The sequence below is a fragment of the Curcuma longa genome, chromosome 2 (assembly GCF_044706935.1).
Source record: "Curcuma longa cultivar G26 ecotype Majalengka, Jawa Barat chromosome 2, ITB_CL_G26_1.1, whole genome shotgun sequence".
NCBI lineage: Eukaryota > Viridiplantae > Streptophyta > Magnoliopsida > Zingiberales > Zingiberaceae > Curcuma > Curcuma longa.
Window position 1 is genome coordinate 7,169,828 of NC_133862.1, and position 18,654 is coordinate 7,188,481.

At 36.4% G+C, this 18,654-nt stretch overlaps 2 protein-coding genes and 1 non-coding gene across 6 annotated transcripts; all 3 read left to right on the forward strand.

The window, feature by feature from the left end:
• The first annotated feature begins 4,135 nt into the window (after positions 1–4,135).
• Positions 4,136–9,709, forward strand: LOC141821244 (coatomer subunit gamma-2). The gene is made up of 18 exons (XM_074708650.1): positions 4,136–4,248; positions 4,669–4,766; positions 4,862–4,912; positions 4,980–5,093; positions 5,161–5,361; positions 5,439–5,540; positions 5,851–5,958; positions 6,023–6,253; positions 6,522–6,772; positions 6,859–7,030; positions 7,102–7,257; positions 7,345–7,395; positions 7,781–7,918; positions 7,998–8,195; positions 8,272–8,403; positions 8,479–8,652; positions 8,966–9,205; positions 9,275–9,709. Exons 1-18 carry the CDS (start codon positions 4,203–4,205, stop codon positions 9,467–9,469), a joined length of 2,658 nt encoding a protein of 885 aa, XP_074564751.1. The 5' UTR covers positions 4,136–4,202; the 3' UTR covers positions 9,470–9,709.
• A 2,032-nt stretch (positions 9,710–11,741) lies between these two features.
• On the forward strand, positions 11,742–15,508 carry LOC141822046 (uncharacterized). Of its 4 annotated transcripts, none has more exons than XM_074709459.1 (7): positions 11,742–11,851; positions 12,004–12,192; positions 13,180–13,286; positions 14,233–14,409; positions 14,485–14,583; positions 14,657–14,902; positions 14,973–15,508. In XM_074709459.1, exons 3-7 carry the CDS (start codon positions 13,236–13,238, stop codon positions 15,255–15,257), a joined length of 858 nt encoding a protein of 285 aa, XP_074565560.1. In that variant the 5' UTR covers positions 11,742–11,851; positions 12,004–12,192; positions 13,180–13,235; the 3' UTR covers positions 15,258–15,508. The 4 variants fall into 4 exon arrangements, with proteins under 4 accessions (XP_074565560.1, XP_074565562.1, XP_074565561.1 ...); XM_074709461.1 differs by having other exon boundaries at positions 13,192–13,286; XM_074709460.1 differs by lacking the exon at positions 12,004–12,192 and having other exon boundaries at positions 11,751–11,851.
• Positions 15,509–17,634: 2,126 nt separating this feature from the next.
• Positions 17,635–17,706, forward strand: TRNAQ-UUG (transfer RNA glutamine (anticodon UUG)). Its single transcript has one exon. It is a non-coding gene; the product is annotated as a tRNA-Gln (tRNA).
• Positions 17,707–18,654: the final 948 nt, after the last annotated feature.

The following is an 18,654-nucleotide window of genomic DNA, read 5'->3' on the forward strand; positions in this document are numbered from 1 at the left end:
ATATTCAGGAACGATATTAATGCGTTGAAACTAGCATGTAGGTCAACTAGATGACTTGATCTTATAAGTCATGGATATGAGATATCGAGTTAACACATGAGTATAAATTAAATAATGTATACTGAATTGATCCATCATGAGAAAGTTTCATGGATTGTTATATGAGTGTCATAAACTTTCTTATGTGACTATTGATATGAATAGTCTTTAGACCTGAAGTCACTACGATTCCCTACATAAGGAATTATGTACTTTGATGTCGTCAAACGTCACTCGTAACAGGGTGAACTGTAAAGGCGATTACTGGATATGTAACAAATTATGCGGAGGGATGTGAGCGATGTAGATGAGATCTATCCCTCCAATATGACGAGAGTGATATCTTGAGGCCTCTTAATAGAGTAGGACCACAAAATGCATGGTATGCTCAAATGAATCAATATGAGATATTGAGCTCATTTGCTTGAGTGAATCTACCTGGAGATCAAGAAACACAAAGATTAATAAGATGATGACACAATATATGTCTCATTGATCAATTTTGATATCGAGGATAGAAGGACATGACTATACATTATCATAGTCACAAAAGTTATGTCGGATCTTGACATTTTTGTCACTTGGGATAACAATGATGCATTGCTAGATGTCACTCATTGCTTATGTGTCTAAAATGGATTTTAGAGACATTGCCAACGTTACGAGAACTTATTATGTCACACATAAATAACATTCTATTTTGAAGATGAGTTCATTTTAGTTTGACTAAAGGAGCAATTAAGCTCATTGGATGGTCGAGACTTGAGTTAGACTCAAGTTGATTGAATTTGAGTTAGACTCAAATTAAACCAAGTTAATGAATAAAGTTTGATTCATCATATATGATTAATGTGGATTAATCATGCATTGAAGAAGATGAAGTTAAATTCATCATGCATGATTAATGAGGGAATACCAAAAGCCTAAAAACCTTTGGTATTCATGACTTCAATATAAAAGAGTTTTTTCTTCCAAAATTCATGTTGGATGTTCATCTTCTTACCCTCTTTTCTTCTTGGCCGAGACTTACATTAAAGGTTGCTGGCACAATCAAATTTTTCTCCAAAAGTGAGTGTTCGTGTGGATACGCATAAAGGCACGGACATTTAAACGTGCAAGAAATCTGACAAACTTTGGATGAGCCAAATAAGCGAAGGACATGTTCAAAAGGTATACTCTATTAGATAGGATTTTATAGATCTAAGTTTGTATGAGTTTTCTTTCGCATAGATCGCTAAAGGGATCATTTTTTCGCTGCGTTTTATTATTTATCGCATAGGATTCCTTGCACGAAGGCCCGATATGGCTTGACTGTTGATTTTCCTTCCTATTGGAGCCATGTCATATATGTCACTCGCATCAATCACCATGCTGGCATTAGTGTCCTAATGTATTGTTGCCCAACTTTCCAATATTGGAGCTAGGGAAGACTCGTGGAGGGGGTAGAAGAATGCCAGCCGGAGTTACTTACAAGGCTATTGTGAGATGTTTGGATCGTGTCCCTCGACGTTGCATGACGATCGATCTTGAGAATGTACGTTGAAATTGAAAGAGTTTGGGGAGGGAAGGAGCTATGAGGAGTCAGCAAAATCGGGATAGGATGCAACGTTGTATTGAACCACATGCAGGATCCTCGATGGGGAGAGGAATTGACTTTGGTGATGAAGTGCATGTGGAGTTGGAAAGCACTTGTTCCATCCCTGTTTAGGGATGCCAGTTCACTTGGAGAGAGCACACTGTTAAACTCTGTGGCTTGGTTAGTCCACTCTGTTTTTGAAGGAATAGCAATTGCAGGTAGAATTTCTGATTCCATTAATTACCTTCCTGTTTCCATTTCATTGCCACTTACCAAATCTTTCTTTTTCTTTCTAGTTTTTAAAGAATTTAATTGAATGTACCAGAAACATTCGCCTTACTTATATAAGAAAAAATAAGTCTTTGAGAAAAGGATTGACCTTATGGGAAAGGAAATTTGAACCCAGTGCAGAAAAGTAAACAAGAAGATGGCAACCAAATAAAGATGGAACGGATCCTTGTTTAATATCATATAAGTTTTTAAAATGGCCCCTAACATTAATTATTCTTGTAAATGACTACAAATTTTAATTATATTTTCTTTCTTTTAAATGTTTAGATTTTGTTTCAAAATGTGGCTTTTATCTTTCAACTGATAGGGTTAAATAAATCACTCATGTCCATATTGCATCATGGCCTGATTTGAAGTGGTGTTCAACTTGGACGCTCGATTAGCCATTAGCCCTTCTGTAGATTGCCAAATAGCTGCTTCGTGACTCCTTCCTCTTTACCTCCTCTAAAGGGAACTAAGTGTGATTCCAATAAGTGATTAAGTAATAAGAGATAGGTAAATTTATTAGTAGTGGCATCACAACTGTGATATCAGGATTCATCTCGTCCTTAAGTTTGACCTTAATGTGTCTATTGATCAACTGTTGGAGGTGGCGATCAATGAAGAAAACATTCAAATTTCAAGCTATTTCTGTCGAAGCTAAATGTAGGTAGGTAGATAGGAAGATCTTCATGACTGAAGCTTAGTTTCTACACTTGACCACAGACCACAGTCTTAGTAGTTCAACGAAAGTATGTAACTAGTGGGAGGACAAACACATGCACTTTGCTATGCTGACCCACATGAAATATTTGATGATCTAAATTAATGACAGCAATGTATATATTTCTTTTTTATTCATACACATGGATGATATTTAATCCTCTGCGCTTGATTCTGTGTGAGAGGGTGTTTCGAAACGAAACTAAAAAGCTTAAATATAATAATGAAACTTTAAATTTATTTTAGAAAAAATAATTAAACCTGGTTACATTATTAAAATATTGTAATCTCATATCCATTTTGTTATAAGTGCTTGATAAGATTGTATTAACGAGTTATGTTTAATACCATTCCAGTTTAATGAATCCCTTCTGTTCTGTTCTTGTTTTTGATGCAGAAACCAAAGCGGTCATGACGAGCGCTGTGGACGATCAGCCTGCACAAGGTATTCGTTGTCATCGCCATGGGCATCGCCTAGCTGTGGAGGCTACCCAGTTGCCCCCTCCACTCCAGCGCAGTCTACTCCTTCGCCATCTCCAGCCCCGTCGGCATCGTCATTGGCATATCATCATTGACGCCACCACGCAGGGCCGCGTCGCCGACTGGATTTACGCCATCTCCATGGGCCAAGCCTACGGCTTCATCTATGCCTCCATCAACCACTTTCTCTCGAAGGGGTACAAGGGCGGCCGCCTGTGGCGGTGGACACACCCTTCGTGCGGCGGTGCTGGGATTGGAGTCATCTCGGCCGTATGGGTATGGGATTCTATATTAAAAGCCAATCTATCATGTTCCTCTTTTATATAATATTATGAGTAAATTTGTTACGAATTTGAGGGGTAAAAATAGCCTCTTATAACACCCTGTCCATATATAATAAACTTTTTTCTGGAGCACTGTGCTTTTATATAATACTAAATATCTCGATGTATCATGTAAGATCAAATTTTCAATTATTCATATTTTTATTCTTCTCAAGTATCCATCTAAATAATTGTAAGCACAATATCTGATTTAATTAAGTTTAAATTATAATTAATACAATATATAGATACTATAAAAAATTTGCATTTATATAAATTAAATAATTTTTAAAAAAAAATGATAATCCTAGTAGTCACATCTCTGGGGTGGTCGGTCTGGTCCCACGGAAGTTTCCCACCGACCACCAGGGTAAATCGGGAAGCACATACGGCAGTTAATCCAAATGCCCAACATCCTTTGATTGCGTTTCTCATTTGGAGGAAAATTTCTGCAAATACACCATAGCTGGAGATCGAACCGTGGGTCCTTGAATTACAATCCGGATGTCCTATCGTTGCACCATTGCCCCGGGGACATAAATTAAATAATTAAAGTTCATTATAAAGTATGCTACTTTGAAATTTTTGGTTTTGCCGGTTGCAATTAAGTGGTAGAAAGGGGTCGGATTTTGTTCAAATTAATCCGATTCAACCCGATCCATTTAGAGGCTCCGCGGCCCTTCTCATTTACATAATACGCCCCATCTCATCGGCTGATCGCCGATTTTACTGTCCTCCCACTTCCCATCTCTTCCATCTTCGTCGATCCCGTCGGATCTCGCAACTACGACATGGCTCAGCCCTTTGTCAAAAAGGATGATGACCACGACGAGGAAGGTCTTCTCCCATCCCCGATTTTTTTTTTTTTTTGTTATTTCAAGATCTCTCGTTGATTCCACTGTCTTTGCGTTTAAAATTCTGCGATTTTGATTGAATCCTAGCGCCATGATGATGTCCCACGATCTTCCGAATGGAGATCTGCCGGTTTCATATAGATCCATGCTGAGAAAGAGACACCGCCTTTCACCACGAGATTTGTCCCTTTTTTCAATAGTGGATCTGAAGTCGTTGAGTGATTTTTTCGTCTTTGACCTTTTGATTCCTGCATTGGAGTGCTTAGTATGTAGTTTTCTCTAATATTGATTGTGTTGGAGGAAAGTAACGATATTGGAGCGCAACTGTCCTGTCACTTGATCTAAGTTGATATTTGTGTGCTGGAAAATGACTGATAATCTCGAAATATTACCCTTGTTGCAGAAGAATACTCACCCTTTCACGGAATTGAGAAAGGAGCTGTCCTACAAGAGGCTAGAGTTTTCCACGATCCCCAACTCGATGCCAGAAAATGCTCTCAGGTACCCTGTTCTAGATCTTGGTTGCCAGCATGCTTGAATGATTGTGTTAAATTATTCCACATGCTTTATCCATGATTTTTATGACAAATCTGCAGGTTATCACTAAGCTATTGTATTTGCTTAATCAAGGAGAAACATTTACTAAGGTGAGGTCTTGTTATTCTTTCCTGCTGCGCTATAGTCAACATTGTTGATGTTTTCTTTTTATTACAGGTTGAGGCCACGGGAGTCTTTTTTGCCGTGACAAAACTTTTTCAGTCTAAGGATACAGTGCTTAGGAGGATGGTCTATTTGATGATCAAGGAACTTTCGCCGTCTGCAGATGAGGTGTGACTGTCTACAATCTGTCTTCAAGAGCTTTACAATATTAATATTTTTTCCCTTATCTGTCTAGGTTATTATTGTCACAAGCTCATTGATGAAGGATATGAATAGTAAGACTGATATGTATAGAGCCAATGCTATACGAGTTCTTTGTAGAATTACTGATAGCACTCTTCTTGCTCAAATTGAGAGATACTTAAAGCAAGCAATTGTCGACAAAAATCCTGTTGTTTCTAGTGCGGCCCTCGTTAGTGCAGTTCACTTGCTTCAGGTATCATTTTATCACTTTTGGCCAAGCCTATGGTTTACTTTCATATGTGACATATTTGCTTCAAATAATGGATACAGACAAATCCAGAAATTGTAAAAAGATGGAGCAATGAGGTGCAAGAAGCTGTTCAGTCAAGAGCTGCTCTCGTGCAATTCCATGCTCTTGCTCTTCTACACCAGGTGTGCTACTCAATTTTTTCACAATGTGCCTGCATTTGGAGTTGCATGTAGGGTCATCATGGTTCTATACATATGAATTATATGGGGACACCCACAGGCAAGGGATAGAAAAGTACAAGTACTATAATTGTTATGAGTTGCTGGAGATGACAGGTCTTATGCAGTTTTAACTGGTTATTTGATTTCCGTCAATTTGTAGTTTTTTGTATCATGCATTAAATTATTCAATGATGAATTACATATGATTTAAAATTGTATTAGATCTTTTATCATAATTTTTTTCCCCACTTATTGCTTTTCTGAATTGCAGATTAGACAAAATGATCGCCTCGCTGTTACCAAGCTTGTCACTAGCTTGACTAAAGGATCAGTCCGTTCATCCTTAGCTCAGTGCCTTTTGATAAGATACACTAGCCAGGTATTTTCATGGACTGGAGGTTAGATAAACAATCTGAGATTTTATAACTAGACATCTTTTTCAGGTAATTCTAGAGTCAAATGCAAACTCACAAGGAGAGCGCCCATTTTTTGATTACCTTGAATCTTGTCTGCGACACAAAGCTGAAATGGTTGTCTTTGAGGCTGCAAGAGCAATAACAGAGTTGAGTGGTGTGACTAATCGAGAGTTGACCCCTGCAATCACTGTATTGCAGTTGTTTTTGAGTTCATCAAAACCTGTTCTTAGATTTGCAGCTATTAGAACGCTAAATAAGGTTAGAGTTGACAAATTTTATAAGATTTTTTCTAATTGTCGATACTAAGTAAATTCTTAGAAAATTTTATTTCCTATTTAATCAGACATGCTTTTCATGTTGATCCTTCCTGTGCTACGAATGCAATCTTATTAATTTCTTTATTCCTTTAAGATCAATTTATAGCCAATGTCCTGCCTAGATCTAAATTAGTTACTTATTTTGTTTATCAAAGGAATTGTTTGTAGATATCATAAAGTGTTTGTTGAGCTCAAGTAATCTGTTGCAGGTTGCTAATACTCATCCTCTAGCAGTTACAAATTGCAACATTGATATGGAGAGCCTAATTTCAGACCAAAACAGGAGCATTGCTACACTTGCAATAACTACACTTCTAAAAACTGGAAATGAATCAAGTGTCGATCGCCTGATGAAACAAATAACAAATTTCATGTCAGATATTGCAGATGAATTCAAGATTGTTGTTGTGGAAGCTATAAGATCTTTGTGCTTGAAATTCCCCCTCAAATACCGTTCTCTGTATGTAAAAGTCCTCTTCACTTATGTTTCTGCTAGATGTTCTTTACTGAAGGCAAACATTTATTTTTTTGCAATTTACTTCCTAGGATGAATTTCTTAAGCAACATTCTTCGGGAAGAAGGGGGCTTTGACTACAAGAAAGCAATTGTTGATTCAATAGTCATCCTCATCAGAGATATTCCTGAAGCAAAAGAAATTGGCTTGTTTCACCTATGTGAATTCATCGAGGACTGTGAATTTACGTACCTGTCTACCCAGGTAATTATCACGTGATTTTCTGCCATGTTCATATCCTTGAGTCGAAGTAATTTTTTCATGCTTTCTACTAGATTCTTCACTTTCTTGGGAATGAAGGCCCAAAGACATCAGACCCTAGTAGATATATTCGCTATATTTATAACCGTGTGATACTTGAAAATGCAACTGTCCGAGCTTGTGCTGTAAGCACCTTAGCAAAATTTGGTGCTATGGTAGACTCACTAAAGGTACTAGATCATGTAGTTTCTTGAAAAAATATTCTTTCATTTTATAATCTGACGCTTATTGCTATTGGCTTTGACTATTTTCTGCAGCCTCGTATATTTGTTCTGTTGAGACGTTGCCTATTTGATAGTGATGATGAGGTAATTTCTGTTAATGAATCTGAAGATTATTATTGGCTCATAGAACTCTCTTTTTTTATGAAATGTGGTAATTTTTGGTTCTACAAAAATCAGTAAGATTCATAAGTGAGTCCTCTTGTGTATAAATCTTTGAAGTCTTTTTTTATATATTCTCCATTCACTTTACATTTCTGAAGTTACACACTTTTTGAAACTTAGTCCAATTTGAAGACACTAAGATCCTATAGATAAGAATTATATGTTTATGGTTAAATTCCAGAGTTTGATTACTGGTACAATTGATATCCATAGTCTTATTTCTTGGTTATGGTTCATTGTTATTGTTACATGGCAGCCTTTATGGTCGGAGGAAATAATCTTGTTTTGTTACTATCATCTGATGTAGGTCAGGGACAGGGCTACACTTTATCTCAATACTCTTGGAAGTGACCCTGCCACTGAAACTGATCAGGAAGTAAAGGAATTCTTATTTGGTCCTCTGGATGTGCCACTCGTCAACTTCGAAACAAGCTTGCATAATTATGTAGGATCATCACTTGTAATGTTTTTATCGAGTACAATAGTTATTTTTACTACTTAATTTGCCACCTTTTTAAATTCAGGTGGCATCAGATGTACCCTTTGATATTTTTTCTGTCCCCAAGGAGATCAAATCACAACTCCTTGCCGAGAAGAAGGTTCCTGGTAAAAAGCCTACTGGCTTAACGGCTGCTCCAAGTGCTCCCAGTTCCGTCGTTGATGGATATGAAAAGCTCCTTTCATCCATCCCAGAGTTTTCTGGCTTTGGAAAACTTTTCAAGGTTATTAATAGCTGTTATTGAATGCTCTATATGATTATTATTTTATTAATATCGCTTATCTGCTCTGATTTCTCAGTCATCTGCGCCTGTGGAGTTGACTGAAGCAGAAACTGAATATTCTGTTAACGCAGTGAAGCACATCTTTGATAACCATGTCATATTCCAATACAACTGCACAAATACCATTGCAGAACAGTTACTCGAAATGGTCAGTAGTTGTTTAGGACATAGTTACTCAACTAGGCTTGTAACCCGTACAATGTTCTGATTTTTTTTACATCAGGTTACTGTTTTTGTGGATGCATCTGAAGCAGAGGAATTTTCAGAAGTTGCAACAAAGCCTTTGCGGTCCTTACCATATGCTTCACCAGGGCAGACTTTTGTTGCATTTGAAAAGCCAGAAGCTGTTCCTGCTACTGGAAAGTTCTCTAACCTTCTGAAGTTTGTGGTTAAGGAGGTTTGCCTCATCCCTCGGTTGTCTGATGTTATTATATGCATGTCTGACTCTCATTAAATTGTTCATTTCTGTCTGTTTATAGTTTTCATAAAATAGAAGATAATATTCCTCCGGCTACTGCTTACCAAGTAAATGAGTTCAACGGGCTCTTTTCTTTATTTTTGGATAGTCAGGATTTCCATGCTCTATAGAATGTTATCTAAGAGTTAGCTTCAGCAACTTTTGATCTTTTTCTGCCAGTGCTTTGATGTTTATATTTAGTTAGCTTGTGTCGTTGACAAATCCAACCATTCTCCTTTTATGCTGTCATCAGGTAGATCCAGCTACGGGGGAGGCCGAGGAAGAAGGCGTTGAAGATGAGTACCAGCTTGAGGATCTTGAAATTGCTGCAGCTGATTATATGCTGAAGGTGGGAGTCTCCAACTTCAAAAATGCTTGGGATGGCATGGACCCTGATAATGAGCGCATTGACGAGTATGGCCTAGGTGTGAAAGAGAGCTTGGCAGAAACTGTCAAGGCGGTCATAGATATTGTCGGCATGCAACCCTGCGAGGTTAGTCTTCTTCAGCAAGGAACTTCATTTTGCTACAGAAAGATACCAACCATGTTGAATTGTTCGCAGGGAACCGATGTCGTTCCAAACAACTCCAGGTCACACACATGTTTGCTGTCAGGGATTTTTGTTGGCAATGTGAAGGTGCTTGTCAGAGTTTCATTCGGCATTGATGGGTCCAAGCAGGTTGCGATGAAGCTAGCAGTTAGATCTGAAGATCCAGAGATCAGTGAAAAGATTCATGAAATTGTCGCCGAGGGTTGAATGCTGCAAACACTGTTTGGATGGATCTTTTGCCATCAAATGATATTGCCTGCGGTTCCAATCAAATTTTTTCCCCTATACTTGTTCTTTGTTATTTTTCATTAGAACTTATCGAATATTCCAGCGACCGTGAGGTGGCTGTCATTTTGTTTGGTAGGAACTTGTTTGTGATGAGTCTTAATTGCATGGTGGATGAAATTTATTCAATTATACCATCTGCCGGATGATCAAACATAATAATCATTGCTTATTTCATGGTTGTTGGATGAAAACAATTCTGTGAAAATCGAAATTAATGCGGTATAACACTGATGGCCCCACCCCGCGGTGTTGGCCTACTCAAGAAATCTCACATATTCCTAGGTACGTGAAGCAAGCGATGTTAAGGATTCAGTCGATTAGTTCTATCATATAAAATACTAAAATAATGTGTTAGTGTAAAAGTTTACATGAATAGATTAATTTTTTTCTTATTTAACTGTAATTCAGTAAAATAAATTGTCCTTGTATATTTTTTTTTCACAGTCTCAGATTTTTCTAAAAGAAAATATTCCTAGTTGGGATTCAAACTATCTTAGATATTTTTTATTAGAAGAAAATATTTTGTAATATATTATAATTGTAATTCAAATTGTGAATATTTGAGTAGTCCACTGCGTATCTTGCCACTACACTGTTACTCCGGGGCTCGTATCAAGCTTGCTTGCCTGAACCTTTGTCTATTTTTATTTTGCTTAATTAATTTTCACTTGGGGAGGGACATCGTTGGTAGAGGTGAGGCATCGATAGATATGAGAATTGACATGTTGGTCCGGCCCTCCGAGGCATCCTGTATCAATGGAGGCGGAGCTGGTAGATGGAGCTGTCGTCGCTTGTGAACGGGTAAAAAAAAACTCTGCTCGTTTTAAAATCAATAAGTCATTTCCTCCTAAAACGATTTTATTTTTATTGAATATTATTTTATATCCCCTCAAATATGAAAATATGAAGATAATTTATTTTTAAAAAAAGAATATTCTACACAAAATAAACGTCCTTAAATTTTACTTACAATTTAAAGCCCCCTATATTTGAAGTTGGTTAAAATAAATTCCAATCCACCTGGTCAACGTAGAACCTAAAAATGAGGGAAAAATATTTTTCAAATAAGCAAAAATCTTGTAAGGAAAAACATAATGCCAACTTGCCATATATATATATATATATATATATATATATATATATATATATATATACATTTAGTGATCCTACTGCGCGAATCCCGTGCGAAACAAATGTCCACTGCCGCCGCTGCAGTTCCGCCGTCCGGCCACCTGATACCGGGCCCGATCATCCACTATTACCGGAATAATGACTCTGCCACCCACAGCCACTAATTTTCTCGTAAGGAAAAACATAATACCAACTTGCCATATATATATGCATATTATTTTATGGCGGGGAAGGAATTGTAAACTATATATTGTCCGGCCATCTCCGGCCGCCGGAAAAAGGACTTTGAAAACATATATATATATATATATATATATATATATACAAATTAAACAATTTTCAAATCTACTTTTTTTTTTAAAAAAATACAGCATATAATACGTTGTCTTGTATTTAGCAGAGAAGCAATTAATGCTGTATTTTATTTTGTTTGTTTCCTAACACGAGGTTTCCACTACATTTATTGGTTCTTTAAACGTGCAAGTGTTCCGATCCATAGGGGATACGGGCGGTTGCCCTCTCAGCCGCAAATTATTTAGTAATTTTATCTTTTAAAACAAAAATCCACTAATTTTTAGTTTATCCACTAATTTTTTAAAATATTAATTTGTCCAATTAATTTTAAAATCTGAAAACGCAGCAGTTCCTCATCTAAGCAATCGACTTTGTCCAGATTTTCGTTATGACCTTCAAAACTGAAAGTTAATTTAGGAGGCAAGATGAAATGGCCAATACTTGATGGGCTATAAAATGTATTGTTTTTCTTTTTTAAGAAAAACCCATTGGTCCCATGTATTTGACCTACTTGCAACTTACTTCAGAAAAAAAAAAATCTTTCAAACAAGAAAATGAATAGAATATTTTTTTTTCTCATTAAACAAATTTGTTTACACATCGTATAGCACAGTTATGTCGTGAGTTTATTCTGCTTATTGACCAAGGATAGAGCTGGTTCCCACTCTGTCAGCTGAGAGTCACGGTGAATCTGCCCAACGACCAATTTTACAATTTTACCCATTTCTGATATAAAGTTATTATAGACACCAACGTTCTCTGGTGTGGTTTTCTGCTGGGTTTCTGTCCTCTGCGCCGACTCGTGAGCGGAGAAGAAGACGACGCTCCTGCGGAAGAATCTATTTTCGATCCCTCTTCGTAGTTGTCGTCGTCCAGGTAAGGCTTCCCTGCCCTCTTGTTCTGTAGTCCTTATCCCCTTTTGCGGATTCGACTTTGCTTTCCAAACGGAGTTTGCCTGCCTATTGGAAAGATGATCAATTGCGTTTGGACCTTTTCGCCTGATACGAAATTTTTGTCTTCGTTTTTAGTTGCTAGTGATTTTGCTCGATTAGCCCGTGTGGATTTTGCTCGGTCCGATCTTAAGTGGGGGTCTAAGGTCTGCTGCGTTAGGATAGATTTGGCGTCTTGGCTCTTGATTTCTGTGGGGATCTTGTGATTTCGAGTGCAGAGGAGTCGGTCGTGTGAAGAGTTACCGATCGATCTGCGTTCTAAAAGATGTAAGTGTTGCCTTTACAGGATCCGTTCTTGTTTTTGTTAGATGTATTGTTTTCCTCATCCTTCTTTTACCTCGATAGCAACGCCCGCCATCGGCGGTTCTTTTTTTAAGTTTGTTTTCCTTGATCTTCTTGCCTGATTCAAAGTTGTATCTAGAATCTGAAATTTTCGAGCAGAATTTGTGTGACTTCCTTCTCGATCGCAGAATCCATGAACAGGATTTTATATGCTTATTTATCCGCACTTCTGAAACAATAACAACAACAACTGATGATTCTAGAGAAAAGTAGATCTTTGTGGAATGTTCACTGGAAGTGATGAACCCATTTTATAAACTTCAACTAAATGGTCGATTTTATTTGAAGTAAACCAACTTTATCTTTCTAGAATATCTTTTTAAATATATATATATATATATTAAATTTTGTTTGATGATATATTGAGATGCAAAGTTTTTTTTTCCCTCTTTCTTCCATGTTCAACCTTTGCCTCCTCGTAAAGGAGGAAGGTGAAGCCGATGAGGATGTGGGGAAAGCGGTGAAGGTGGAGGCTACGGTTAACGAGGAAATTTAGGAAAGCATTTTACGTGAAATAAATGGATTCTCAACACATTCCCATCCAATCTTAACCTTTTTTTTCTTTGAGAAGCTCTCCATGGGGCAAATGCTAGAAGAGAAACTGTCACACTATCTCCACAAGCTATTGCTTTCAACGCTTTAGTCATTTGTTTTTCTTTTCTGTGCTTGTGCAGAACAACAAAAATAATAAACCATGAGTCTTAACTATTTGGAATAGATGATTATGCATATATGTGAATCTGTTTAGCTTGCCCTTTTGGGTTGGATGAGTGGATCTTTGCATCTATATACTGAGAAGAATTCTGAACAATCTTCCTGTGATTGAATATCATCTTCATCATCAAGCAAGGGATTGTTGTTTTGTTATGCACTAGAGAAAATGTAGAAGTTATACACTGCCAATTGATACAGATATCTCAACAGTAGTGCGATCAATCATCTCATCGTCGGCATCATATTTCTGAAGAATGCGTAATTCGCATAAAGAGCAAGACGATGAGGCTATCAAAGAACAAAAGGTAGGCAGATCTAACAGATCCAATTATTGTTTGTGCAGTTATCTGCAACGCGATCATCATATTGTTTGTGATATTTTTAACTGCTTATCATCATTTTATTTGATATATATATATATATATATATATATATATATATATATTGGTTTCATGTCTTTGTTCCATCACCTTCATATACTACTAATGATGATGCAATTATCTGGTTTGACAGTGATTGTATAGGTAACATATAGTTAGATATGAATACTCATGTCACAATCCATATAGATAAGAGAATTAACTCAGTATTATCAAGTCCAGCCATACACTTAAAATGCATAAGCCCAAGTCAATATTAGCTTACTCATTAAGTTTACGAAACATCGTTATCAATCTATTAACACACCATGTAAGATTAAACTGAGGTGTTATAGATTCTTAATTGGCAGTGTGTGGTCCAAAGTGTTAGATCAGTAGCACACATGCAACCCTTACGCACCACACCATGTTTAAGATTAGGGCCAGTTAATACCAATTATCACGACCCACACATGAATGAATTGCTTTTAATTGGTAGACTTAACCACTAGGTCAAAATGTTTGAGTCTATAATTTTTCATGTAAGACTAAAGTTTATTGGTCTACGATTTCCCACGTGAGACAAAGGTAAGATGTCACAACTCATAAGTTCTTGTATCTGATGCCAATGCCAGACACTTGGATTTAATGTAATGAAATACAGCTGCCTGGCAAATCAAGTCAATGATCACCAACTACTTCAATTATTTTTCCAACCAAAAAAATGTATTACGTATCAACAGTAGCACACAGTTTAAATTGTGGTGTTTATTCTTGTCCATGCAACTTCAAGACCACTTTCATATGAAATTGAATGCAAACGGACAACTTCACGAAGTCATTTTAGCTGTTCTTTTCCTAATTTTCTATGTTGTTCAAAATCAAACAACAGATTAAAGATCTCCGTGCAGCAATTGGACCCTTGTCCGGGCGCGCTTCCATGTTCTGTGATGACTTATGTTTGGGGAGATACTTAGATGCTAGGAACTGGAATGTTGATAAGGCGAAGAAAATGTTGGAGGATACACTCAAGTGGAGAGCAACTTACAAACCCGAAGAAATTCATTGGGTGAGCTAAATTTCAGCTGGTTTGAAATAAATTTGCAGAAGTGCAGTTTTCTCACTATCCTACCCGTTATTTCAGCATGAAGTTGCCAAAGAAGGTGAAACTGGGAAAGTGTATCGAGCAGATTTCCATGACAGAGATGGGAGAACTGTACTTGTACTGAGACCAGGGAAACAAGTGCGTCATTGAACTTATCACTTATGTGAGCACACACCCATGTAGATATTATATATAACTGTGGTTGTTGCAGAATACATCGTCGCAAGACAATCAACTTAGGCATCTGGTGTATCTCCTAGAGAATGCCATCATCAACTTATCTGAGGGCCAAAAGCAAATGATCTGGTTAATAGACTTTACTGGATGGTCATTGACCAACTCAGTCCCTATTCGGACTGCTCGAGAAACAGCACACATTTTGCAGAGTCACTACCCTGAGAGGCTCGGAGCTGCTTACCTATATAACCCTCCGAGGATTTTCGAAACATTTTGGAAGGTCCGAGCCTCCTTAATTTGCCTACTCTTTGGTTTTGTAATATCTAACAGTTGTGTTTTTGCACACACAGATAGTCAAATATTTCTTGGACCCCAAAACATTTCAGAAAGTGAAGTTTGTGTACCTAAAGAACGAGGAAAGTCTGACACTCTTCACAAAGAACTTTGATCCTGAGACGCTACCTGAAGATTTTGGAGGAAAGAATAAAACGCAATACAACTACGAGGAGTTCTCCAAGTTGATGGTGAAGGATGACATTAAGACTGCTGCGATTTGGGGATTGGATGGTAAGTGCCCCTTGTCTGGTCATCGTGTTGCACCAGAACCCGGGCATTGCGCTGCACAAGCGAGTTGAGTTAGACTACATTGAAGTCTAACATTAACCGTCTAAAGTATTGACATTCGATCTCTGTTGATACTGTGGACCATTAGTTAAGCGCTCATAAACTATGAAACATTGGTTCAATTAGTCTTTAAGAGATCAAATAAGGCAGGCTGGGAAGAATGCTTCGACATGTCATCTTGTTTCTTGTTCGAGGGATGATGTTTATCATGAATCTTGCACTGCATTAAGTTATATACGGATAAGCCATGTGTCTTGTTGCAGATGGTTTGAATTTTCTCTCGGACGAGTACATGACTTGCAATAAATACACTTCAGGAAGCATAATGCAACAACTCATGTTAAAGCTCACCAAACAAAGAATGCCCATGTTTGAAGAAACAAGTCAGGGCAACTACCACACAGTTCACAATGAAACTGCAACCTTCAAGTTACTTTTATTTGAATACAAGCAGAGAAAAGACATGGACCTATAATTTTCGTTCTCGTGCTAAAGAGCAAGCAGAAGAAAGAAGCTACAGCAGGAGCCCTTGCTCTTCTACAAATTCACAACAAGAGCGACAACAGCAGAAGCAGCAATACATGGTTTACTCTTAGCATGCAGTGTTCCTTTCCTCTGTTGCACTCTCCAAAAACATGGTCAGATGCAACATTGCAACAAAGATCAGTCCATGGATTACTCTTTGATTGCTAAATCAGCAGCAACGATAAGGCTCCCCTTCAGCGTTGGATTTTTTTTTTTTTTTTGCACGTGCAAAATGGCAATACCCTGGACAAGAGGGTGTATGGACGAGTTTATAGCTGGTACCTTGAGAGAGCCAATTCCGGCAGGCGAAATCACTTGAGGTAGGCGGAGGCAATGGTGGTATCAGAGTCACGACAATTCCCAACGCCGGTACCATCGACCTAATCAATTGACATCAGAAATAGTCAGGATAAGGGAATTGGAAGAAGCGATCGAATGCGAGGGTTCATCAAAGTTGCGATAGCTCTTCGAGTAACTGGTAGAGAAAATACCACAAGGAGTTTGGATAATTGTTCTCATGCTTGGTGTTGTTTTGACAACACCATAATTTAAAGTCATGCCCAAGTAGATTAATTCTCATTGTTTTTGAATAAGAAAGTCGGAGTTGGATATGATTATGTATTTAGACAACTAATAAATACTTCAGTTAAATAATATAAAATTATGATAAATATGTATATTATAAAAAAACTTAATTAGTAATAATAAAATAAGATAATTATTTTTAAAATATAAATGATGATATATAAAAAAATTTATGATAAAGTTTCAAGAAAAATTATATAAAGAATTCTAGAAAAAGAGAGGTGTTAGCGTAACATATATTGAACTAATCAAAGATATATATATGAGGATATAATGACTAGAGTGAAGATTTCAAATGGAATAACTGAAGCATTTCCAATGAATATAGAGTTATATCAAAGATCAACTCTAAGTCTTTATCTTTTTACATTAATCATAGACGAACTCACTGGACACATTCAAGATACAATACCGTAATATATGTTGTTTGCAGATGATATATATTGATAGATGAAACATGTAAAGAAGTAAATGTTAAACTAGAATCTTGACCAAAAAAAATATTAAAAGTGAAATATTTTAGGCTTAATATAGTAAAGATAAAAAAATATATGAAATTTAAATTTAGTAATATTAGACATAACGACATAATTATTAAGATAGACGATGATAAGTCGTCTGAAATTGAGAGTTTTATGAGGAAAATCTCTGGAAGACACATTTAAGATGGTACAGACATGTATTTAACAATGATATAGTAAAGATAGAGTCCAATAACGTAAAAGAATTCATATATTCAACCTCATCTAGTGGGATAAGACTTGGTTATTGTTGTATACATGATGATACAGTAAAGAATAAATTCTAATGATGTAGAAAAATTCTTGTTATATATCCAACCCAATGGATAAAATTTAATTCATATGCTTAAAAGCCTTTTTCATACTAAGCTGATTTATTAGTCTGACCAATTGAGATTCTTTATAGATATGCTAGATGAGGATGTAATATCTAGTTAGTTTTATTTTAATCTGAATCTAGGGAATCAGCGAAGCATTATGATACTTAATCACTGATATTAGAGAATGAGATAATCGAAGGAATCATTTCAATTACTTATGGACAAAAATAATCTATCTGTAGGGTATCATGTGGTATTTTGTTCCAATGATGTTTTCATTTATTTGGTCACACATGACTTTTATACCTTTGTTATGTCAAACCTATGACGGAGCATAGAAGTTTGATAGCATCATCGATCTAATTTTGATCTCGGATGGCAATGTGGATCAAGGTATATAAACTAAGTAATAATGTGGTAATTGGATGTACGAACATGGTTCTATGGTGTAGTGGTTAGCACTCTGGACTTTGAATCCAGCGACCTGGGTTCGAATCCCGGTAGGACCTTTTTTCCCCATTCGAATCAAGCTTGGTCGTTTTGTTCTAATTAATTTTTAAACACTGCAAAATAAAAAGGTCACGTCAAGATAAAGTTAGACATGTTGCCATGGTATAAAGTTAACAAATCCATGAATCTATTCTTAATCCATAAGCATAAGCCAGCGAATAACGTACTCACTAGTCTACGTGGAAACCATGTTATTCTACTCCACTAATTCTATCCTCATCCAAAACTTTTGATTAATCTATAATAATAATAATATCCTATACAAAGAAATACTTATAGCTAGCTTGATGAATAGCTTGGTTAGTAATGATACAAACAAACATTTAATTAGTATTGGGGAATTGATTAAGCTACATATCACTATAGGTTATGCATATCTCATTTTTAACATTTTGGTAATAAGGGTGCCTTCACCATCTAATACCTTTATCATCAATATTTTAAAATTGGCATGACAAAAATATTTAATATTTTAGTTTCAAATATATGCATGAGAAAACAAAGCACATGTGCATACATGTGTGTGAAAATATAATAAGTAATCATTATATTCACCAAATTTGCCATTTTTATTCCAAAATGTACCAATACCCTAACTTTTTTTTTTGTTGTTATTTGACAAACTGTGATCTTATTTCGACGGTCAATGCGGACATCTTAACACTTCCAGAGACTGTATATAATTAGATGCAAATAAGAATCCATTCTTATAAAGAGCACTTTACATATTATATAATTGTTGCGGCTCTAGCCTCTAGCAGAGAGCTAGCTATTCATAATGAGACCACAAGTTGGATTACAAATTAAAATATAGAAAGTTAATGGTGCTATTCTTCGCCAATATATATATGCATTTAAAATGTTACCTTCGCATCTCTATCATATACTGATACTAACTTTATTTAAAGACAATTTAGGAAAAAAATATTCTTTGTCTTTGAATATGT